The 26,662-nt window shown below is 35.2% G+C and overlaps 1 protein-coding gene across 19 annotated transcripts in view; it reads right to left on the bottom strand.

Moving 5' to 3' along the window:
• The window catches only part of KCNMA1 (potassium calcium-activated channel subfamily M alpha 1), a 514,442-nt gene that overhangs the window by 247,540 nt on the left and 240,240 nt on the right, over nucleotides 1-26,662 (bottom strand). For all 19 annotated transcript variants that reach the window (XM_074830555.1, XM_074830556.1, XM_074830565.1 and 16 more), the window contains exon 3: nucleotides 24,603-24,664. In XM_074830555.1, coding sequence (XP_074686656.1) covers nucleotides 24,603-24,664 — 62 coding nt within the window. The remainder of the gene's footprint in view (nucleotides 1-24,602; nucleotides 24,665-26,662) is intronic.

Below are 26,662 nucleotides of genomic sequence, written 5' to 3'. Positions count from 1 at the left end.
CCTATTATTGCAAGGTCTTCCTGGTGCCATTTCATTTTGTTTTAAAAGGATCTTTAGTTAATCTCTCTTAAAAACATGACAAAAATACATCTGTGAAATGCCTAAGCATAACTGAGTGCAGATCTTGGTTTTGTACACATGGATCTTATCTGAACAATTTTCAGATATATTTGTTGTCATCTCATTATCTTCTACATGTAGCAGTATCCTCAGCTGTTAAAACACACATTTCAGGACAGATCTGTTTTAATTTTATATTGGAAATTATTTCTTAGCATGAAAGTCATTTATCAATGGTGTTCCATCTAAAATAATTTAATTTTTATCACTGCTAGGAGGAAAAGTGGTAAAAGACAGCAGGTAAGCTACAACATGACCACTAGGGGTCATTCATTTTACACAAATATTTCAGTACAGTGAAGCATTTACTGGTTTTGAGTAGGAATAATATTTTTAATAGAATTAATTATTTCTAAAGAGAACACTCAGAGATTAATATCCACTGATATTAGCCACCTGTGTTCTCTACTTTTAAATACTAAGTGGGAAAAATGAATACTACATTGTTCAAAGAGCAAGCCAGAATAATATCAAGAAACTGAAAAAACAGACACATCATTTAATACCTATATAGAAGAAAAAAACACCCCACCTTTCACAGACTTTTTATTATGTTTTTAAGGGGACAAACAGGAAATTGTAACTGCTCTGACATGGATTATGAAATACAAAACATTGTGAACACTGATTTACCTTGTATGATTTACGTGTTCTTTTATCAAATTGTCTGCAGTTCCTCTAAGCACTATATAGAAGTCTCAATGAGAACAGAGATGAATGCTAACACTGAGAGAAAAACAAATATTTGAGTCATTAAATTGTATGTGCTAAATAAAACCCAATATAGTCCTTAGAAGCATAAATCATATACTTGTTTGCCAGTCAACTGTAAATATGACTTAAAAATCAAACTGCACTTTAAAAATAAAACAAATGTAACATGCTCACCAAAGGTTCGAAAAATTTATAGTAAGAAAATAAACAATAGGTACCTGCACCTAACATTGCACATCCAAACTTTTTAGAACTTCAGGAAGCAGCTCATTTTATCTTAAATATAAGCTTTATTTATATACAAATTTATATGTACTCATAGTTAATAAAATGAAGCATGCAAAAACTCTGAGGTTTTTTCAGTAAGAAAATACCAATCATATGATGACTAATCACTAGACATACATATTAAAATTTTAATTTTAAAACTCAAAAATTCTGTCCAGCATAATATTGACACTAGATATTTTGGCTGCTAATTTCAGATCAAGAAATCATATGCTCACAGAGAAAGACCGGGCCTCCACTTTAGTTTATATTCTGACTCATTACTAGCTCAAATTTATCACTCCTCATTCTCTCCCAGGCATAGCTACTCTCTTTTCTATAGGCACATTCTTATTACTATTAAGAGGACATAAACAAATTCACCATTGAGATAATAATGTATTCAAGAAATTTCCACATCTATAAAATGATAGGGCTTATAAACTATTCTAACACATTACCACTTAAGCATAATAAACCTAATAAACAGTGACAAAAACCCAAACTCCAGTCCAATCAACTATATACATCCCATAGATTTAAGACTACTCCTTTCTCTCCCATCTTCAACATTCCAAAGTGACTTTTGCTACAGATTTTTTTTTTTTTTTTTAGTCATCTGCAAACTCTGAAATCTCATCAGGCATTTTAGACTTGGCAAGATAACTTCTTCCTTTGCCAAAAAAGGAGGAAGTTCATACAGTAATACACCCAGTAATCAAACATTAATATTGCACAGTGGAAAGAATAACTCCCTGTCTTTCTTCACATCTCCTGGTGTTTTAATTTTCATTGGTTTTAGTCAATTAAGTTGAGGTGTTCATTTTAGAAGCAAATGTAACTTATTTTCTTGAGATGCAAATCATTTCTACTGTGGGAAAAAAAAAAAATCAGCCTATAACATCTCTATAAGGTATCCTCAACAGAAATCATCCCAACAACATGAATGCCTCTTACACTTTATTTAGTGATAACAGTGATTGCCTCAGCGACTCTTTCAATAATTTTTATGTGAATGCACTAGTATCTCATAACAAAACATGATGTACATCTTTTTGTTCACTAAGTTATCACTAAGCCTTTTAAATCATTTGAATTCTTGTGTAAAACTGTATCATCATCTGCCAATTTATTTAATTTTTGAAAAATCAAGGTCATGAGGGACATGCATATGAACTGCATTGAGAAAAAATGAGAAAGCATCGATCTCCATAAAAAGAAATTCTACCTGCCAGGATATTCTTTGTCAAGTGGGAACTACCTGAAGTGAAGTTTGATAAAGAAATTAGAAAAGAAGAGCACCAGGTTGTTTAATCTCAGTTTTTAAATTAAATACACACCTTGCCCCAAAGTTTATCATAGTGTAAATCTGGTTATATTTACAGTGCTTCAGAAAGAAATGGAGCAACCTCAGAGCTCAGACATCTTCAAAATATTTTGCTCTGTGTAGTGTCAGTTTGGCACAGTTTAGAATTAAATTGAGTGGAAAAATATTTTATGCAATAAGGATACAACTAAATGCTGTTGAGTAGCTAGTTAAATGAGGTGTACTATTCTGGGACCCACTCAGTACACTGAATCGGCCTAGCCAATTCAATTTGTCAACTATCCTAAGAAGCTCACTTTCAGTAAAATGGCATCTTCTTTCCTCTTCTGCATAGACCAATGTATCAGTCAGTGACAACAGAAGAAATTCCATCACAGAAGTTTTCGGTTTTATAGTCACCAGGAAAAAAAAGCGCTGCATTCTATCACTTAAGGAGCACAGAATTTAGATCAACATTCTAATAATCCAACTCTCACAAACACCAACTTTGATGTGATCGTAAACATCAACACAGAGCACAGTATGAGACAACTCATGTGAGCCTTAGTACCATCATGGGCCAGCTTGATAGTACCTTGTGGCCAATTCATACAATAATTTCTATTGCAGAGAAAATAGACAAGCAAGAAAACGTCACACCAAGCCAATAAAAGAAAATAACTTGCTATGACTTTTCTGAATTCTGTGTCTAAAAATATGTAATGGATACATTCTGCTGTGATCACCAACAGCTCCCCTTAACCTAATACCAAGATGGGAATCCTGTCCAACGAGGGTTGGCACACTAACCACAGTGTGTCTAACACTGAAGCTTGAACCAGTTTAAAGTCCAGAGGAATCCACATTACTGGAACTCAAAGCTCATCTTCAGCTGTCTGAAAAAGGCATCCTTCAACTAGGACTTTGAAATTCACTATTACTTGGCCTACTAAGACCAAAGAACAGGGGGAAATGAATGATTATTCAGGTAATCTACAGGAATTCACCTTTTTCTAACCCACAGAAGATCCTACCTCTCTCCCCAAAATCACTAGTTTTGGCAAAGCGAAGCAAGTACATTGCATTTTGAACTTGAGTTACATAGAAACAAGTCTATGGTCAGGCAAAGCTTATACGATGCCTGATATGGCAGGAAACCTGATCCTGGAGTGCTGGAGCCACAAAAGAGTGGATGCAGAGGCTAGCTAACTCGCTAACGAGTTAGTGCATGCTACTGCAACACTGCCAATGGGGTTCCTATGCCATCATTACTGAAACTTTTATCTCACTTTCCACAGGAGAAGCTCCTGGGAAACACAGATGTGTAAACAACATCTGTCCCACCTCTGGAGTGAATCCAAGCTACTGCAGACTCTCTTGGTGCTGTGAATCTGCAACTAGCACCATAGGGATGTAACAAGTAAATCAAACCAATTTTTATTTAAGTATCTGGATGATTACATATCTCAGTTGAAATGCAGTGTTTTGCCTAGCAAAACATTTTGTCTTAACTAAACATTATAAATTTGTTATTTTTCCCCATTCATTTCAACCTGAACAATCTAGTGTCCATATATAAGAGAGATTATACATTACACTTATAGACTTAAGCACACAGAGGAAAAACAACTCAGTAAAAATATGATATAAAGCACACTGCAGGTTGTTTTATGTAACATATTGATACCATATTAAAAACTATTCATGTAGATGAACAATTTTCTAGGTTTTAAACCACACAGAGATGAAGTTTCACATCTCTGCAAAATCAGCCATGGAGAATTCAATGTAGCAAAGTCTCCCCTTAAGCTGATCTAGCAGATGTGTCAATTGCGTCATTTCTGATAAAGAATTCATCATGAATATAAGATGTCTGAGATAACTTGTAAATACTTCATCACTGATGCTGACATGAACACTTATCAGCTATTTGTCATTGATACTACGCATGTGTGCAAATAAGATGTGAAAGCTACATGTAAATACATAAATGATAGTCATATTTGGGATAGATAAGGTTTTTATGAGATTCTTATTCACTCAATGCACCTCATATAGATTATATCTGTATAGATAGTCAATCTGTTGTAGATTACTTACCTGAATTTTGATTTTACCTAAATTAATTTTTCAAATGACATATGCCTGACATTGCTGGGCCTGGAAAATTTAAGTCCTTTGTTACTTTATAGAAAACAAGAGTAGCCATTACTCATTTTCCAAAAACCAAGAAGCTTCAGATAATCAAGGTCACATACTTATGTGATTAATTCTAAAGTATCAGATGAGACAGATAGAGGATGATTAAGAAGATATCAGAAGGAAAAAAAAGAACTATAAAAATTATGTCCAAAGTCCTATTTTTTGACAAGGAAATACAAAATACAACCATATGGTTGAATAAAGGGGAAGGAGGGGGACACAGGGCAACATCTGGCAGAGACCAATAAACATATCAGTTTTTGAAGAAATATGTGTTTGTTACAGACGTTTCTCTCAAGTCTTCAAGAGATCAGAAAAATCTTTTATATGTCCCCCTTCCTGTTGTATCTTTATTCTTTGTAATGTAATATTTCAGGTGACAATGTAGCACTAGTGATTACTAGTGACAGCTGGTGATATGTTACTGCATAGTACTTGCAGCAAGATCTGAAAATACTTTTACACTTCTTTTTTGTATTAATTGTCTTAGAGACTGAAATCAAGGGAAGTTTCATATCACCACAAAAACAGAAGAGGAAGCAACAACGGATATGCAATAGCAGAGTCATGATGAGGAATATAAAATAAATTCCCTTCAGTTCTTTGGGAAGTCCCAGCATTATTAGTGCCTGAGTAACCAGAGGAAAGGGAACTTTGGGTTCACTGACTCACAGCAAGATGTTCCAGTGATTTTTTTTTTTCTTTTGTTGCCATTTTTAATCTAAACATTATTAAAAAACCCAAACACAATTATTTCTGTATTGACATAAATTTATTCCCTAATTACAATTTCCTAATTGCAACATATCTTTTTCTATGTTTTGTCTTTTCATTCAGCAACATCAAACTACAGAAATGAGTAAGTCTCACTTTAAGCTCTCACTGCATTACAGAAACCAAGACACAGAAATTAGGTTTTTTTCAACTCTCAGATCACATATCAGGACTGAGGTGCAGAATTTAGATATCCCACAATGAAGTCTCACAGTCTTATCCTATTTACCTTATCTCCCAATTACAATATGAATAGTCATAAAAATCCAGAAAAAAATATCAGAACAAACCAACCCACCCATGCACCAGGGCTGGAAGCTAGATTTTCTAGCATAACTTTTTCAGTAAAGTCAATAGAAGCTACAGATATTTGGCACCTCCAAAAAACAGGCTGTAAGCAGCTTGCACATGGTAATAACAATAAATGACAGCCCAGATCTCTGGGTTTTCTGTGACTCACTACCAGGCTGGGAATAGTAAAGTAGGATTGATACCATACCACAAGTAATTCTACAACATCTCATTAAGTACATTCAACCAAGATGTGAAAATCATTTGAGCAAAGGTGGCCTTAATTTCAAGTAATACAGTGTCAGTTTCGGGCTCTGTGTTGAAACTATGTCATATGGTCTTAAAGTAAAAAAAAAAAAAAAAAAAAAAAAAAGCAGCTGTGAATTTGGTCAACGAAGTAACAACAGATGAGAGTCTTAAAAATATGAAGAAAAAAGTAATTCTATTAATCTTTATTAAGAGAAGCTATGGTATTTTACAAGTGATGAATAGCTGTTCATCCTACTGTCAAAGCCATAATTGTGAGAGTTAACAAGAAAGTGTGGTAATTCTGAGTTCTGTGATGTTTTAGTCATGATCTAGTAGCTTCTGCTCACCTTATAGTAGAAGGGGTCTGGAAGCTCCTAGAGTGTATTTACACTAGCATTTTAAGCTTGGATCAAAACAGTGTTTTTGAAGTTGATCTCTTGACTGTGCCTGCCTACTTGATTTTAGTTTCTATTGCAGAAGTGTCAGAGCACACAAAGCAGATTCCTTTATGATGAATCTAGGTAGGAGATGTGCTCCAGGGACACACCTAACAGCCCGCAATTGCTAAGGAGTCTTCACTCCCTGGGAGCCAACTAGACCTAGTCTGAACTCCCTTCAAGGTACAGTGTGGACACAGGCTCCTTAACACCAACTATTTTAGTCAAAGAACAAGTACTACTTCTGGACAACTACTTGTTAATGTAGAGACAGCTTTTGTTTTCATGTCTCCAATTTCCTTCATTTATTTATAGACAAGTGATTCCAGATGTACCTATGCAACATTTTTGGCTTAGTAAAGTTGCTCCAAAATTGCACAGGTATGAGAGAAGAATTAAACAGACTTTACCCTAAGTTCCCTGATACCTTTAAAATCCTACTAATCCCTACAATGCTTATCCAGTACCCTTGTTCTCCTTTGTGCTGATGAATCTGCCATACGCTCTTGTCTCTGAAGTGGATGATATAAAGATACACTGAAGAAAGGGGATTTGCATTTGATACAGTCCTGGCTATCCTTACACAGATGCTACCATACCTACCTAATAACAGCATCACTGCATAAAACCCTTCATCTCTGTTTCAAAGCCAGCTAATCCCACACATCTTCATTTAAAATATTAGGTTGACAGAAAACAGAAACAAGTGCCTCGCTCCTGCTTAAGGAATTGAGTAGTTATGTGGAATATAGACTCATTTCCATTTATGTTCTGGAAAATATATCCTGATGGTATTCACAACCCTGTGACTTAGCAACAGTGTTTGGAAAAAAAAAACAAACACCAAACCCAACAAAAACCACCACACCGAAAAACCAAAACCCCCCATACCCACATAATCCAAACAATACTATTTATATTCACTGGTCTACATCCCATATTATATTCAGTGATCACTTGAATGAAACTATATCTTTCTGAAGTTTAATAAAAAAATAATTTATTTACAGATTATATAGGCAAGCAGTATAAAATATCCTGAATTTCTGATCATATATTCTGATTATATGACTATGAATTTATTCTAAAAAAGAAAATCCATATCAAAGAAAAATAATGCCACTTGCTAATGGTTTACAGACTGTACACTACTATTCTGTACCTTTCTCCTTTACAGACTTTTACAAGCAGACACAAACTAATGCTACTGCAGTGAAACTGTCCAGGAAAAACAGAAACACAATTTTTTTTTTTTATTCTATTCATTGAATTCTTTGTACCTTTTTCTTCATGTTGAGTACATCACAGAAGTTGTGAGAGAAACTGTGAGAACAAAGAATATATAATACTGTGCTGATCTACGCACACAGACTATTCAGATCAAGTCAAGTTTTAAGAGCACATTTTCAGAAATGGGTTTTCCATACATACACACAGAAAAAGTATTACGTAATATGTGCTAACTTACACATGTAATATATGAGGATGCATATAGCTATCACTGAAGACAGGTTTAATCAGTTTGAAAGAAATTGAATCCTGGGCTTCAGTTCAAACAATAAACAGCTTCTACAATGTGAACTAAAGGAAAAGTTTTCTTCAAAACTAATAGCATGATATTGGTTTTGTTTTGGCTAAGTGGACAGCAGTAAAAACAGAGTACTACATTAACTTTGCCTTCCATAAACAGCTATCGTACAAATAGCTATCATGCCTTTCATAGATAACCAGAGGAGAACAAGAAAATGCAGTTTTTACTGAAATTAAGTAATCACTGAAATACTGATATCCAGTACTATTCAATTTGGACTGTAAAATGCTTGATCTGAAATGTTAGAAATAAAATGGAAATGCCAAAGAGTTCAGACAAAAAAGCTACTACAATGATTCAGTCTAAAAACTTGTACTATTTTAAGAAACTGAAAATGAGCTTAGTCAATTCAGCTAATATAAAAAAAAAAAAAAAAGGGGTGGGGGGTGGGGGTGTAATTTGCACATGCCTAGAGATACCTATACAAAATATTACTGTAGAATGATCACTAATAGGAAAAAAGGAGGTAAGTGGCCAAATATCTGCACTGAAAGTTAACATACATTTTTAACAGCAAGGTCCAGTTAACCACGGCATTTAGTTCTCTAAGTAAATGGGAGACTTTGTATCACATCCCATCTTTAAAATGAAGTCTGAATATCTTTCTGATCAGAAGATACTTGTTTAAAGCAAAATACTGTAGGAATTGCTATATTATGAAATGTGACAAAATGATCACAATAGGCCTTTTGGCTTAAGTTCTAAAAACAGTGGTATTTCACAATCTCATTTAGCCTTCTTCACAGTCTACAACCACAGTAATTAAAAAAATATATATTTAAGAAATCCTTAACCTAAGATATCACAATATCTTCATGTGCATTTAAACATGAAATGAAAAATGTTAAATATGCCACAATTTTCTAATAGACAAGCAATCATCAATAGTGGTCAGGAGGAATTTAATTCTTAGCTATATTTCTTCTTTATAAAATTTTCAAAATCAGTAAACAATAAATTCCATTTCAACTGATGTTTCCTCCAGTTAGAGTCCACAGTTCAAAGAATCTCCCCAGTACCCTACTGAAAATTAATTTTAATTAAGACAAGCCAAATAACCCTGAAGTTACTTTCATTCCTTTTATTTTCCCTTCTTTTATTCTACTGTCTTTCTTAACTTTATACAAAAGGTTTGCAACACTTCAAATCTACAGTAAAACTGTAATACTGTAAAAGTGTTACAGGGTTTTATACAGAGTGACTGATAATATCGGATTGATACTCAGAAAAGGTGATTTTTAAATTTTATTTTTTTTTATTCTGATACAAGTTTATAGATCCTAATCATCTCTACTTGAATTTTATGATGATAATGTAATGCATGTCACTGAACACGAATTTCAGATATAAGGTGAGGAAAATTAAGGTGAAAAGTTATGAAAGAGCTTTACAAGACTTTTTTAAGCATTATTCAGAAAGATTATGTGAAGAATGGATTTTCTGTAAATAATAGTATACTAACTGTTGACTTCAGTATTGCCTTCCATTTTCAAAAATAAAACTACTTCAAAAGCTACTCTAATTTGCCTAAGAGTGTTTTGACTAGTATGACTGTGAATAGCAGAAATAGTTCAGTTACAGTAAGTGGACTTTTACTCAGAATGAATACTGTTTAATATTATAAATAATATCAAGACATATTTCATAGACTCAATATAATTTTATTCTTATAATTCCATTTTCTCACAGAAATAGATAGAAACTGAGATACCTTTGTTGAAAAATGATAATCTTTTTCAGTAAAGATGGAGTATAATGAAATGTACATAATTACATGTGAATAGAGAATTCCTTTGTTTTGAGAAAATATTAAATTCAAACAGGTATCAAGAACAACATATATGGCTGATGCAGTATCTTTTAGGGCTATTAGCATCAGACTGTCAGACTCACATTATCTAATGAATCTTAGAGGTATCAAATGGTCTTTAGCAAATTTCTGCAATTTTCTGAATTATAAGAATGAATTATTTTATGGATGTTGCAAAGAAACCAACTTGCATAGAATCCACTATTTCTAGTGCCTATCAAGGTACAGGTCCTGTGAGAAAAACAAGTCTGTAAATCTCCAGAAAAAACATTGCATTGAAACAGTTCTATGTGCCATGAAATTGTTCCACAAGTGGCTGGCCCTCATTTTTGAGGCCAAATAATTTCCCCATCTGTACCAGATGAATAAATATGCCACAAGCTATACAATTTTGCTACAGAACAGTCTGCCCCACTCCCTCTGCACCAGGTCTGATAAAAGTAATAAAAAGTTTACAAGTGTTGAAGTGAGCAAGATCTACTACAATGCAACAAACTGCCTTTTTTATTATTAATCATATTTGTATTTTATGCTCTCTATATATTATTGAGGCTTGTATAGGGTAACCTATCACATGTACCTTATGCTGAATACAGCTGATCATCTGATCACTGTTCTCTTGCAGCACTCTTCCTGTGCATATTTCAAGGGCCTCACAAATAAAAGGATGCAATATTGTAATGCTCTATTACAGCTTTTCTTCTGTACACACTAATCAGATCTTAGAGTTCCCTTTGTGAAGCTGTTGTTCTATCAGGTCTCAGCAGAGGGTTTAAAAAAGGATTTAAAAAAAAAAAAAGATAGAGAGAAGGGCAGGATGGCAATGTTCATTAAATTGCACCAGCTATCTAAAAAAGGCTCAAAATGTCAGCAAAGTACAGGGAAGGGGGGGAGGCATGCAGGTATTCATGTTTACGTATACGGGATTTCCTTTTCCTTTTTTCAGTGTTGTTGGAATCCAGCTCTGGTATTTATTGAAGAGATAGCTTTTTTTCAGTCTTAGTTGCTTAATTAACATGGCATAGTTGGCCCCATGACTCTGTCAGAAATGACATACACGTCAAAAGTGGAATAGGTGTCCTTGCTGCAAGGAATTCTATTTTTAAGCAGAAATGACTCATCAACTACTGGGGTGTCCCAAAAGCTACAATTTGTCAAGCTGTCAGGAGAAAAGGGAGGACAAAAAGGAAGAAAGGTCACATTTTTATTTGTATCTGCAGCTTAAAAAGCAGAGGGCAAGACATTGATTCTACATTCAACTCCACTCTGAAAGGCAATCTTCTATGCAAGCCATGTTTTGGTAACAGCTATATGGTATCTGGTATTTTTAAAACCCCGAGTTATCTGCTCTTTTATATTAGATAGATTTGTAATTTTGTCCAGTGGTAAGGAAGAATGCTGTTAATTCAGTGTGCACAACTAATCTGTCTAGAGGGACAGTAAGCACAGGAAAGCACAAGTATTTGGAGATTGTCAGATGCTTTGAGATGAAACAAAAAACACAGAGATTCATTTGAAAAAAGAGGAAAAGGATGAAAACTAAAGAAAGGTTCTAACCAGAATATCAATTATATACTGGTGTGGTTTTTAAAAGAATTTAAAATGTAATTTAAGAATATGTTCTTACAGCAATACTGGAAACACATCAAGTAGCATGGTATGAGTTTGTAAAATCAGAGAAGTAAAACTGAGCGTGCCATAACTATGATCTATACAGTTTCATTACGCAAACTGACCTCCAAATTACTGCATAGAGTAGGTGAAAATAAACACAGGACAGATTTCCTGACAACTTGTTCCCAGTGAAAGCTACTGGAATCTAAGCTGCAATTAAATGCTAGTCTAAATTTTTTATCCATATTTCTTAAGCTCAGATCCAGGTCATTATCAAAAGAATGTGTATCTAAGTATAATGGTGTCAATAAACTTATTACCTTAACTTATTACCACAGGAATAAGAAACTGGGAATATCTATTGCAATGATTTTTTCATCACATGGAAACACCATACGATTATTCCCTGAAGCACATTCTTCAGCATAATTTCAAGTGTTCAAGGGAGGAACATTTCATATTACCATCTACAGCAGACAAGGAAAATTCTAGCAGTAGCATCGGTCCCTACCTTGAATAAGAAAATAAATTGATATACGTGGATAGAAATTAAAAAGGACACTGGTTCTGGGGTTTTGAGTTAGCAGATACTTTTACCACTCTGGTTTCACTGGCCTCACAGACCTAAGAGTTCATGCAGAGATATGAATTGAGTATGGGATCAAAACTAATGCAAGATTTATGCAAGCAGGCAGCAGAGGGTAAACTACAGAACTTAAAACGTATTTTAGAAATATGGTTTTCTAGACATGCCTGATTATGCCTGACCTCTGCTCTGAACCTTCAGGTGAAAGAATTCTCTTACTCTTGCACAAATCAAACTTTGAGATCCTGCCCTACAAAAACTAATGGGATTTAGAGCAGATAGGGACAATCTTCCCAAAACAGAGCTAGAAAGCAACAAAGACTGCCAGGAATCAACTAGAAGCAGCTGTCAATTTGCAGTCCTTTTTCACCCAGATGTTTAACCTGACGCCTTTTGATTTCTCAGTACACAAAAGCAGGAACAATTCATTGGGAAAGAAAGATGCAGTTTGGCACACAGGAGTGTTGAATACCAGCCAGTGGTATTCAAATGCCCTTTATCAATGAGCACTTGCTTGGAAAAAAATTCCCAGGTGAGGCAACAGTCTGCTATAGTCTTGGTCAAGCCACACCCCTTTAAGGATCTCAGGTATCCCACACAAAGCATAACAGCATCCAAAACCAAAACAAAACAAAAAAACAACAACAAAAAAAAATTCTTAAATAAAGCCTCTGGATTAAAAAAAAATACTATTTCTCACTGATCAGCTACACAAAAAGACAAAACTCTTATCTGAGTAATTGTGACCTTGAACTGCAGAGCAACATGTTATGAAAGGAGAGTCTGGACCAGAAAGGATCACACATTTTCCCTGTGCTTGGATCCATTTCAGTCTATTGAGAGACTATCATCATAAATAATAAACTGTGTTATGAAAGGTGAGGGTGTTAAATATTAACCTTTTATCAAGAGTATTTTTTTAGGCAACAAATATTTTTGTAAGATTGAAATCCTATAAATACCCTTGCTGCTCTGCAGGCTCAGATCCTCAGAGCAACAAAGTGGTCTTCATTTCCTTTCAGTGTCCCAGGCCATACAGTAACCTTAACGTTACTGAAGACAAAATAATCAGAGTCCAATATCCTACCAACCAGAGTATCATCAAGTATATCTACAACTGAGATATCAGGTATTTTATTTTCTTCAAAGCTCCTTTTGCAGGAAATTCCACAACCATTCTAGGTTATCTTTTCCAATATTTCACCACTATCACAGCTATCAAACTTTCCTAAGATCCAAACTAAATCTGTAAAGTTGTACATTATACAGATTTTATAGTTTCTCCAAACACCGTGAAGATGGGTAACCTTTGGTTACCCTTCCATTTACATACTGGAATGGTGCCATGTCTGCCCTCCCTATATCACAAGGTGAAGGGTTTTTTCCCCTCTCCAGGCTAAACAAATCCTTTTCCAACAACCACTCCTCTTCCTTTCACTTATCTGTCACAATAAGTTTCCTAAACTTTTCATCTCTCCTGTTTTTCTCCAGACTCTCTCATTAGTTTGTCTACATATTTCTGATACAGTGATGCAGAAAAAGAAACATGCTTTGAGGCCTTACCAAAGCTTAAGCTATTCTACTGATGTTAGTCTAGAAATTTCACTGCTGTGAAATTTTTCTTTTCTTCTCCAAAAAACGTAAGTTTCCTCCATTCATCCTTAAAAGAGAATGCAACATGTCATGCTCTCCTGCAAACATGACAGTGATATGGATTTTTGTCCATATCAAAACGAAATTTCTGATTATTCAGTAGAAAATGGAGAAAGAAAAAGTAATGGGAAAGTGCTTAAAAAAACATTATCAAATTCCATCTAGCCCTTAAAAAAAGGATTTTATTCTTCAATTACAATACTCTCGTTTTAATACAATACTCTCGTTAAAAATTTAAACTGTAGAAGATTGACTCATGAAAATTGAGGACTTAGCTTCTTGAAGATCAAACTCTTAAGCCTGCTATGTTCAGTATAAACACTTTAATTCAAGTGACAGATATTTACATAGAGGCCTATCCAGCAACATTTTAATACAAATAAAGTCACAAAATATCACTGCATGTATAAAGTTTTGTTATTTAAAATTACTGACTTATTTTTGGAATAACAAAATGATACAAGCTTGAACTTCAGCGATTCTTTACCATGCAACTGGCTGCAGCTGGAAAGCAGCTTTGCAGAAAAGGACCGGAGGGTCCTGGTACAAGTTGACTGTAAGCAAGTAATGTGCCCTCGTAGTAATGAAGGTCAGCAGCATCCCAGGCTGCATTAGGAAATGTGTCTCCAGCGTGGAGACACAGACATACAGGGTTGAGACGAGTGAAGGTCCAAAAAGATCATTAAGGGACTGGAGCACTGTCATAGGAGGATAGCTGAGAGATCTGGGACTGTTCTGTCTAGAAAAGAGAAAGCTCAGCACGATCTTATCAACATGTATAAATACCTGATGGAGCCTTCTTTAGAATAAAGAAAATGGAGCCAGACTCTTCTCAGTGATACCCAATGGCAGGACAAGAGGAAATTACACTAGCTGAAATACATGGAATTCCAACTAAACATAAGGGAAAACCCCCCACATTTCACAGTGAGAGTGATCAAACACCAGAACAGGGTGCCCAGAGAGACTGTAATGTCCATCCTTGGAGATATTCAAAACCCTACTGGACACAGTCTTCAGCACCCTGCTCTAGGTAACCCTGCTAGTAGCATGAGGTTTGGACTAAACAATCTCTTGAGGTCCCTTACAATCTCAACAACTCAGAGATTCTGCATCACGGCAGCTGAAATAAAGTTACATGTTGAAATATAAGCTGGTTAGTAAAATACTGAAAACACACCAAATAGAAGATGATAACAGTTTGTTTACAGGACTGCATATACAAAACAGATGTGATTCATGCAACAAGTTAATTTATTAATTTCTGTTTTTTTTAGATGTTTTCCAGAAAGTTCAACCTTACTGAAATATTTTACAAGGCCTAACACTTCAGAAAATTTATCCCATTGCAATTTATCACATCATCAAGGTTGCATATCATGATTAATAAGGATTTCTATATAATACCGAGTAAAAACAGTAATCAAAAATTTTTCCAGATCTTTGCCAATTATTATAGAAGGAAACTTTTTTTTTTTGCCATTTTATATGAAACTCATTCACAGTATTTCTCATTTCATTAATCTGCAACAATTACTTTTGATCATTGAGCAAACACAATCTACTGGCATTGATTAATAGAAACTTCATTGCATTGTTTTGTCTGGAGAAAACAGGGTATTTCCATATTGCCTACCCAGTGATTATGTACAACTAGTGAAAAATCATCATAATCCAATGTTGTTTCAATTAATATGATAAACACATACAGAGGAATTACTTTTCTTTATGATTACAACCTAGCTGAAGAATACTAGAAAGTTTTAAGAAGGAGTTTTACAGTCTTCCTCAACTCCTAAGTAGATTGGAAGAATTATTCAGGTAGCTTTTTACAAATTTTATCTGCATATAATTTACCAAACTCAAGCTCTCTGAACATGTCAGAGAACAAATGTAAACATTGAGCTAAGAGATGGATAGCATATAAAACAGACATCTAATTTCTATGGGTATGCCTCACTATATCCAACTTTTTTAACAATTCAAGAAAGGTAACACCTATAATGATTGGTTGCTGTATCTCAAGGGATAGAGGTCTACCAATAAACTTAGAAAACATACAATCACACCTAATCCCTTTGTCCTAGACAGCTAAGCATACACTGACACATGAAGGATAATTATCTGGGGGGGTTTTCCCCCATTGTGGCTTGTTTCTTTTGGTTTTTGCCTTATAACAATCCAGCACCTATAATAATCCAACAATAATAATAAATAATAATAATAATCCAGCACTTATAATAATCCAACACATCCAGTTGTTGCTGGATTTCACTTATAATTAACACCATCTGTACCTAACAAAGGCCTTCCGTCTTTCTGATATTCAATTGCCTGCAGAGGCCATGCACCACATTGTATACCCACCTGGCTTCAACTGTAGCATGCTATTATGAAAGCAATAAATCTTAGCTATGGACAATTTCCCATGAAACTCTGCAGAGCAATGAAGAAAATTAACGTTCATTGCTACAAATAAGACTTTCTTCTGCAAATCACTTTTCAATTAAACCAACACTCAGTTATCTCTTACAAACACAGTAAAGATAGTATTAGCCCTTACTTATGACTGAAAACCTTATTTAACGTTGTCTCAGTTTAAAGCGTGCTGACAGTCTTTACAAACCATACATTTTGTCATTTACCAAGAATCAGCAGTACAAACAGCTGAAGTTACATTTCTGTTATAATAGTAAAAACCAAGTGACTTGAAAGTAATAACTCAAGAGAAGTTAATTTATGTATTTTCCTAAATTTTCTTTATATCAGAAAATGACACCTATCACTCAGTTTGACTACTGAGCAGTTAATAAAACTAAGAGTTGTTTTTAGGAATCAACTCTTTATTTTTCCCTCTTTTTGTAAAGGAGTGGGGGGAGAACAAATGAACCTGGATTTACTTCAGCATGGGACAAAATTTATCAGCTCACAGAAATGGCCAGAAATTGCTGCAGTATTAGCAAAATTAAAACAAACAAAAAAGTTAAAATTGACAAGGAGACAGACTGCAGGGTACCGTGGGGGATTTGGATAGTCTGTATGAGACTGTCTGTATCATTTCCTAAGAATTTTCATTATGGAAGGAATATTACTGTTTTAATCTACTTGCCAAGATAGAGACCGTTGTAATTTTAGCAACTTGAGCAATGGTAAATATCATCTAACAACATTTGCTTGAACCAGATCCCGGAATTTAAAGTCATCTTCTTCATCTCTATTCAGACATCATGAAAAAAATGTATATATATTAACTCTAACATGTACTTAAAGTATGAAGGAATGCTCCAGTGGCCACTTAGTGTGGGTTAATGAGTGCAATAAGACAAAGAAGAGTTTTATAAACATAATTATAATATTTTTGCATGAGTAAATTTCACTATAAGTAGAAAGGGTTGACACAAAGCATAGTGTTATTTAAGCCCTGCTTGATTCCTCAAATATCAAGACTGAAATGCTACATAGAATCTGTACACACTCAAAATACAGGTAAATGCAATACTTAAGAGCATAGGAGCCTGAACTGCAAGGGATGTCCTCTGCTAAATGATACAGTATAGCTCTAAAACTGTTTACTGGAGCAGAAAACAGCATTTTTTTAAAACTGCAAGACATATAAAGGTAAAAGTAAAACACATTCACAGCACTTAAAAAAATGAATCAAACTGAAACCTGAATCTTATAATAAAATTTATTAGAATATTTTGTGAAATAACAAAATCAAAGATCAAAACACTGAACTTTCTCTGAGAACTGTATTTCTGATCAACGTAGTTTCAACTTAATTTTTTTATAAATTGGGCCACTGGGATTCACTTGAAATTCAGATGTAGCAGCATGAAATTGTTTTGATTTGCAAATGAAACTTCAATTGCTTTTTCCCCTAAGGGCCATGAAACTGAGAAAAAGTCATCAAAATGTTCTGCAGATTAGTCCAGGTGATGTGGAAAAGCTGACTGATTTGTAATGAAAATATGAGATTGGTATCTAAAAATGCTTGATTTTTGGTGTTTACACAGACTTACTGAGCTACTCAGTTAAACTTTATACCTCAGAAATATCTGTAAAACATAAAGAAATGAGAAAGATGTGAATTCTCTTGGGCTGTGAAAGTCTGTATCTGTTAACAGATTTAAATAATCCTCATCAGGTTTGTAGTATTTCTATAGAACATTTTGCTGCACTAAATCAAATGTCTTTCACAAGACAGTAGCATCAGTAGCAAACATGCAGCAAAGCCAAACATGGTATACAATCACAACTTATCCTCAAATATTTGCACAAAATAAGAGTTAATAAGGCCTTGAAATAAAGTACCACTCAAGAAAAAAAAGGTATTTTTTCTAGTAAAACATTCCAAGAGAACTTGCTAATGATACTTTTTTCCTTGTGCTGTCACATGGGAAATTCTTCAAATAGAGTATTTATTTACAATGCATCCTTCCTAATTTATTCCCATACAATGGCAAAAAATAGTGTGAATCTTCCAAAACAAGAAACCAGATTTTTCATTTCGCCTTATTTTGTTAAGCAATTTCTAGTATAGCATCTCTGACATCTGTGTTTCCAGCTAATATTGCTACTAAGCACGCAGGCAGCAAACACTTGCCTTGCTCTAAATAACAGACAAGGCCAAAAAACTGAACTGAAAAGCACCACAGCAGACAGATGAAGTTCAAGAAAACTGTATTCCAGGAGGGAATGACAATCCTTTCTAAAAGTCATCCATATATAGAGCAGAACACAAGACCCCACCTGGAGTACTGCATCCAGCTCTGGGGCCCCCAATATAAGAAGGACATGGACGTGCTGGAGAGAGTCCAGAGGAAGCCATGAGGAGCACCTCCCTTATGAGGACAGGCTGAGAGAGTTGGGGTTGTTCAGCCTGGAGAAGAGAAGGCTCCAGGGAGACCTTATAGCGGCCTTCCAGTACTTAAAAGGGGCTACAGGAAAGGTGGAGAGGGACTCTTTATTGGGGAGTGTAGTTATAGGATGAGGGGTAATGGTTTTAAACTGAAAGAGGTCAGACTTAGATTAGATATAAGGAAGAAATTCTTTCCTGTGAGGGTGGTGAGACACTGGAACAGGTTGCCCAACGAAGCTGTGGCTGCTCACTCCCTGGCAGTGTTCAAGGCCAGGCTGGACGGGGCTTTGAGCAACCTGGTCTAGTGGAAGGTGTCCCTGCCCATGGCAGGGGGGTTGGAGCTAGATGGTCTTTAAAGTCTTTTTCAACCCAAACCATTCTATGATTCTATGAATATAATTAATGTGTCATGAAGTGAGAGTGCATTTTTATGCAGTCAAATATGTTTGTGTGTACTTTTTATATATATATTTTAAAAAGCTGCACAAAAGAATGAATAATGACTAGCCAGAATGCCATCAGTTAAACTGCAGACATGAAAAAGTAGCTTAACAATTAAAGATGTTTTTTCTTTATTCTCATAAAATTATTTGATTAATGTTTGAAATTAACTGTGGTTCATTGTCAAAGAACAGTACCTCAATAAACTCTATCCTAGAACAACACTGTAAAGATAATTAATCTGATCAATTAAAACTGTGTTTTAAAATGCATTATCCCATATTCTTCAGGGATTAATTCACAATTAAGGCAATCCCAAATAGGCTAAACTCTCACACTCCCACAGAGTAGAGCATGATCAGTGTCAATCAAACCTTAGTTTGTGGTGGCTAAAAGTACATCTTTGTGCTTTCTCTTCTGTCATAGCATTGATGAAAAGGGCAAAGAGAAGGATATACAGGGTATTTTTTGACAGTTTTAGAAACTTGGGAGAGCTGTAAGGAAATCCTAGAATAGACACATTCGCAAAAAGCACTAAGCTCATTTTTAAAAATTAGTTTAGAAGTCAAGCTAAGAATCTGAATAAGGGCCTTTTCCTTATGTTATACTTAAGACAAACTTGTTAGTTTTACATTTGGGCAGTATTCAGGTTCTCTGGATATCAGATCTAGAAAAATGGGATTTTGTACAATCATTATGCAAAAGGTGCAAGTACTTCTGAAATCTTCTCAGATATACAAAGATATAGAACATTTAAAAAGTAGAGTTGCCTATAAGTTTAACTCTTTTATTTTCCACATACATAAAGAAATAATGCTGTCTGATTAAGAATTCAACAGTTGAGAACAAGCTCAGGGTTCAGCACGAATCTATACGTCCGTATGTATATTTGTATAAATCTTCCTATTCACAGTGACACTATTATTCTTAGATCCAGCTGCTTTACACTTATTGCCAGGTGGCACTTTTATGTACAATTCTAATCAAATACAATATGTGACACAGTATTGGAAAAAAAAATGAGCTATTTAGGAATAACTACACTGATGCCGCTGAAAATACAAACTCCGAAAAACATATGCAAGTAGAATGTATAAAACAGGTTGTGAGAGTTTTTATGTTTTCATCTTGCCACTGATGGGCTCTATTATTTCTACAGTGACATCAGTTTTTAGTGGAGGGACTCCAGTAAATAAGGTAAACTTCAAGAGACAGGACAGCAATAACTGGTCATTAGAAAGCAAGCTTCTTGGTGGAAAAAAAAAAAAAAAATATTCTGTGCCTGAAAACAATAGCTTTTATCTATGGTTCCATATTACATTGCATTGCACCCCAGAAGAGAAAACAGAACCAGAGTAGGAAAGGATATTCACACTGTAAACACTTTCCATGCTACTGCCTTTACAAGAAATAGAAAACTGGAGCCCTGAGTTACCAGTTTAGCGGGAAATTGAGTTCTCTGCTAGTGGCTTTACTGACCATGCCTAAAGACGATCATGGCAAAGAAATGTTATTCTCTACTCTGCTGGAGTCACTAATTCAGTATGATATGCAGAGGTCAGGATGAAAAATGGAAATGAAAATAAGCAATTCATCTTTAATGCTGATACAAATAAAACTCAGAGAAGTACTTCTATATGTATTTGTTAAAACACCTTTTATATGTAGAATAATAAACAGAAGTGTGGACACAGGAAGAAGGAATGTTGTGAAAACTACTTATAAAATAGCACAAAAAATGAAAAAGTACTGGCAGACATCAAGCTCCTATCCTACTGCAGCACATTGAGCAGAGTCTAGAAAACCATCTAAAAAGTGCATATCAAGTCAGATTTTCCTCTTAGGAATGAAGGATAATTCTATTATTTCCTTACCTTGAAAATTCAATTATGGCAAATTTTAAAGAAACATAAATTGGGAAAGAACCATCATTACGATATATGATGCTATTCTGTACTAATTAGATCACTTTCTTAATCAAAACTCTTCTAGGCAACTGCTTATGACTACTTTGAATGTTCAGCTTTTATTCAAACTAAGAATGAAAGACAGACATTAAAGTGAACAAATCTCTAAAAATAAAAATGTAATAATTTGGTTATTTGTTACCTAAAGATTAAAATAACTAGGCATGTGATATTTATAATATCTCTTCAGCAAATGTTTCACATTTAACTGCTATTCCCACTATTGAAAAATACTATTCTCCAAGAAAACAGTATTTTGTGAATGAGATTCTATAAATAAACAAAGGAAAGAGTCTAGTCCATATTACTAAGTGAAACATTTCCTACCAGGATATGACTGGATTTAATGGACAGAGATGCCAAGTAATTTCTCTGCTAAATAAATTCCCAGTTTAAGGACTGAAATCTTCCATTAGTTGCTACCATGAATCACTGAAAGTGTACATATTCACTTTAAAGGAACATGTTCTATGTAAGTCTTGTGGTACTAGGAGACTGATTCAACCTGGTGGCTTGTAAAAAGTAGATGCATTGAATAAACAACAGAATAATCTTAATGAGGGGTATTGGAATAATCCCTATAGTTTTCAAAATTAATAACCTTCATTCTTTCCACCAAGAATGATTATTTTTGTGATTTTTGTCTAGAACTTTTCTTAAAAGGTGAGTTAAGTACTGCTTCTTACTAAGAAAAGTCAATTCAGATTAAAGCAGATGTACTGTATCATAACTGTGCCCATAGTTTGTAATGGAGTATGGTGCAAAGATCCCTAAGTTTGTGCCAGAACCAGAATTAGTACAGACATATTTTAAAGCAGCACAAAGCTGCTTAATTGGTTCTGCTGAGATGTAGGACTAACTGGTAGGGAGGATACTATGTTGATGAAGCTGCACTATTTTTCAACCTCAGAGCTCTCCAAATTTCATTGCACTGGACATACCATTCCATGTGGTACTAGTCTGTTAAGAGTGATGAACTGAGTAGCACAGAAATGCTCTTAGTTTACCCTTCTCTCACAGCTTTGACAGCATTCATTTTGCATCCAGTCACCTTCCCTATACAGCAGAGGGAGCAATGGCTAGATTCTTCAGTATGAGCCTTATTGACTTCCTCAGTGCCTTCCACTGGAATTAATCACGACACACATCCTTGCCTGACAAAAGTCAGTGGTCTCTTCGCTCTTCCCTTTCTTCACAAAGAAAGTGGTGGTGTTATTCCCATCTTCCTTGATGCACCTTCTGTATGAAGTCATGTAGGATTCCTTTGTGGACATACCTGCCATTGCATCTTCAAATCTACTGAAAGATTGAATCTTGGATGCACAGACCATTGGCATTTTGTTTTAGACAAATGCTTACACTAGTACTCTTCAGCTTTGTATTGAAGGCATGACTTTTGTCACTCTATGTGCATAAGATCAAATGACAGCTAAGTGTCCATGGCACAGGCAGAATGCAACAGCTACAGAACGCATTGTCAAGGGAAAGCACACAATGATACATGTCACTATCTGTCTGGTGTGAGCACTAGATCCTGTTTGTCTCCACTGCTCCTGGACAAGCCATAGTCTCCGTCGTTCCAGTTGTTTGGTTGAGGACATCACAAGCATTCCTCTCACCCTACCTTCATTATTTCCTGTTTGAAATCTAAAAGGAATTACTTTTACTAATCATGCACTTGGGGATCTTAAATAGACTGATATATCACTACATTTGATTCTACATTGCTGAAATGGGCATCAGGTCAGCTGCTAATACAGAATAAAGCAGAATTTTTCACTTCAGGGATATATCTGGGGAGTTTCTGACCTGAATTAAACTACTAATGAGTAAAGACAGACATATGTGTGGAAAGAAAGTAGGGTAAGAGAGAAGAAGGAGAAAACAAAGGGAAAGTGTGCGAGTACATTAATTTGAGGCTGTTGAATTTAAACTGCAGTTGGGAGTTAAACATTTGCTGAAAACCCAGAGAAAACTACAGTTAAAACAGTTTTCTATCCCCATTGACAGAGTAGCCAATACACTGGTAGCGGTACATGGATTAGGTGGCCCACAGAAAGCTTAAGCACCCCAGAGAAATCTCACATGTTGTCAGTTTTGCTCTCCTTGAGGAAAACAATCAAGCAAAGGTTTCTAGAACGCAGTGCCTAAAAATCATTATATAGTCCATTAGTTTCATAAAAGACAATTGCCCTGACAAATAGCTGTATTTTGTTGGTCTGAAATTGAAACAGGAAAGTTCGAAAGTGGAAACAGGTTTTATTCTATTTGACACTTTTGATCTGGATATGTTGGGCACCCACAAGCTTTGCCATTGTGCTTTAAAAAATTTTTAAAAAGATCTTCAGAAAAGTACCACCTTACCTGCTTCAGTGATGACACATTAAAGAAAAGTTTGCTAAAATTAATGAGAACACTCACCACAATATTAAGAAGGAAAAACTATTGTACTCACTTTGAGGGAGCTCAAGACAGAACTTGAGTTTTCCCACTACTTGGCTCCTCTCCACAAAGAAACTCTCTACCTTAGTTATTTGTGTTATGCTTGATACATCTAGGCTACAAAGGTATGGCTTGAGACTCACACAATACAGAGCTGACATCCCCACATCCAAGAATGCCTTTTGCTGGTGCTACCACATACCTAAATATCAGTATGTACAGATTTCAACAGTAAAATGTCTGATTTTCTGAGTCACATAAGGATTGTTTTAGAACATAACCACTGCCATTACGGATAGTGAAGCTGGCTCACATAGAGTAACTCCAGAATACTATCTTAACTGCTGCAGTAATGGCAAGCCTAAAACTAGTTTGGAGAAAAGCAGCAAATAAGTAGTCCTAGAGCTTTAAAATGCTATTGATATTTCAGAATATCATTCTCCCAAAATAATTATTCACAATAATATTCTATTAAGTCCCTTTTTACTGTTCTCTTCTGTGTTAAGCTACCGATTTGTCTGTTACACCACTGACAGTTTGATATGAAAACAGTCCAGCTTGATATGAAAACAGGGGTGGAGTATGAATGACATCAAAGAGAGGATATTCCTAGTTACACTGGTTTGTATCAAACCACCACATACCTCAAAAAATCAGGATGAAACTTTCTATTGCCTGGCCAGAACTACAACACTATATTACAATGTTGGTGTAAATCTAAAAAATGTTGAGATGCTTTGCAGATTTTTACTGGCTCACCTTATCTTGGGAGAAATCTATCAAATCCAGGAGTTGAAAATCTGAACAGATATGCAAGATATAATGCTCATACTGCCTAATTCATTCAGTTTTTCAGAAGTGTTCCTGTCAGTCTCCTAAGATGCTTTTTTTCTCCTGCAAACTGTAATTTTTTGGCAAATATTCTTCTCCTGTATGTCTTATCCCAGTTTTGAATTTGAAAGATTCTACATATGCCGAATGAAAATAAAAAGCTTAATTTTGCAATAGTACGAATAATCTCAACACACAAAAGTAGTTTTTCCTCTATTCATTCTACAGATCCAAGATCCAAGATCCCAGATCTGTGTTCAATCTATTTAATATATATGATCTTTTTCCCATTCTTGAGTTATTTTGGTAGACCGTGCACTAGTATAAAGTTCTTCGCACTCAGGCGATGAGATCAGGTGCTGATTTGAAGTAGATGAATGAAGCAATTTAAAGGTGTATAATTGCTGCACAAAAGGAGGGAAAGGAAAATGTACTAGAATACTCACTTTGACGAATCTATGAAGTATATTACAAGAGCACCAATACTAAGGGCGAAGACTAAGACAACCTACAAAAGAAAAGAAAAGAGTCATTATTTAACAGTGTTGAAGTGAAACATTTATTCTTTTACACACAAAAAAGACAACAAAAATAAATCATAAACTAGTATTTTTATATTTCAGCTGTCATTTTCTTGAGAAAGCTATACCTTCTTGAATCTCAAATGCCATATATTATCATAGAATGCTTTCTTGCATTGAAAAAGAGACACAAACAAGTTGAAGCCCAGCTCAGGGAAACAGTATACAATTAGGTCCCAGATCCTAACCTCTGCTAAACTATATTCTCTCATTTCAAATGGCAACAATCCTACTGCATGGAATCACACTATAGCTTTATCATACCTATGCTTCAGGACTGCAGTAAGTTTCTGCTCATTGGTAGGTAAACAAAGAGTGATGACAGATGAGACTGAATTTCTATTTATATGCATGGTTGTGAAATCCACAGGGTAATTGTAAGACTATGTAAAAATACGTATTTACTCTGCAGTCCTGTCCACTGAGACTATAGTTAACTTTCAAACAGGTTAAAACAATAGCTTGATGCAGCATGTCTTGATACAATAAACAGATACCTCGGGCACCTTGCAGTCCCAATGCTTTCCCCCCTTTAAATCTGTTGAAGTTTTTGAACCAATAATTTTGTTTGGTCTAGCATCCAGCCCTTATTAACAAGGTAGAACTTGCTTTTCTGGCTAGTGCAGCAGAAGCTGGATTAATCACATCTCCATCTGTCTCTAGTTTCTCTTTTCTGGACGTAAAGCCAATACAATTGTCTGTTCTACTGGCTTCCAAAGACTCTCCAACATTGTGGGAAGATTTAGTTTCACATCCTACCCAAAGTAGGTCTGCATCTACACAGGAGAGCACAACTGAAATTTCTGCATTCAAATTTTGGCTTGAGGAATCATGAAGTACACGATAGTTTGTGTACCCATTGCAACTTAGATTTCCGATATCCTCACTCTAGGTTTCTGTCTCTTGAAGAATACCATCCACTGGGTAATCTGGAATCTGAAAACATGAACCCAGTAAGCTATTTTTTATATCTTAGAATGCAATTCTTCTGGAAGAAATCAGAAAAGATTCCTGTCTGCTGCACTGATAGGAAACAGATGGAAAATTATGTCTCCTGTAACTCATCTGATCTGCTGCTCTACAGAATCAAAACAAAATGTCCCTTAGTCTTCTAGCAGGCCTGTCTCAACTAGCTGCTTAGAAGTAATGTCCCTTAAAATAAACCCAGCGAATTGATTGCTCAGGATTGGGTAAACCAGGGTACTAAGGGGACATGCAGCTCCTCAAACTGCCAGTTAAAATACTTCTTAGGTCAGAAGTGGTTAAAATTTAAGACATTATCTAAACAACTGCATGTGTGAAATACAATAGTGGTGTCATCCAGTTCTGACTGAGCAGGCTTATTAATCTGTATGAATACCATAACTAATGCATACTACCACCACTACTGCTACTTTCGCTGACAATCTCAGCTGTTCAAGCAACAGATGAGCACTGAAACAAAAATTTCTTCATTAAATACAGGCTTCAGACCTCTTTCTGAAGCTGCCATTTTAGGAAGGAGCCTGACAGTCATAGCGCAAGCAATCCAAGGGAACATGTAATGTGTTAATTCTAAGTAGATTTACTGAATTACTGAGTTTAGGTCTAGATTCAGATTACAGTCTTTGCTAGGTTGACATTGGAGATAACACCTATTTTGGGGGTTAAATAGAGGTATGAATACAGACAGACTGATAACCCAAACTTACACCAACTAAAATCTAAGGGAGGAAAAAAGCATACATGTATGTGAACTATTGCCTTTTTTGTTAACCAGACCATGGGGAGAAGCTTGCCTACTCTGTTTATTATTCCAGTGCATTTGGCACAACATTGCAATTGCTACACATCTATTATAGCTCCTCTCTCTCTGGAAGGAAAGAATCTTTTGATTTATAACAACTTACTGTTTGTTTAAGATTGAGAAATGTGAAGTTAAATGC

Source organism: Strix aluco, chromosome 7 (assembly GCF_031877795.1).
Source record: "Strix aluco isolate bStrAlu1 chromosome 7, bStrAlu1.hap1, whole genome shotgun sequence".
NCBI classification, from domain to species: Eukaryota; Metazoa; Chordata; class Aves; order Strigiformes; family Strigidae; genus Strix; species Strix aluco.
Note: the sequence above shows the minus strand (reverse complement) of the source record. Positions and strands in the feature narration are given on the sequence as shown.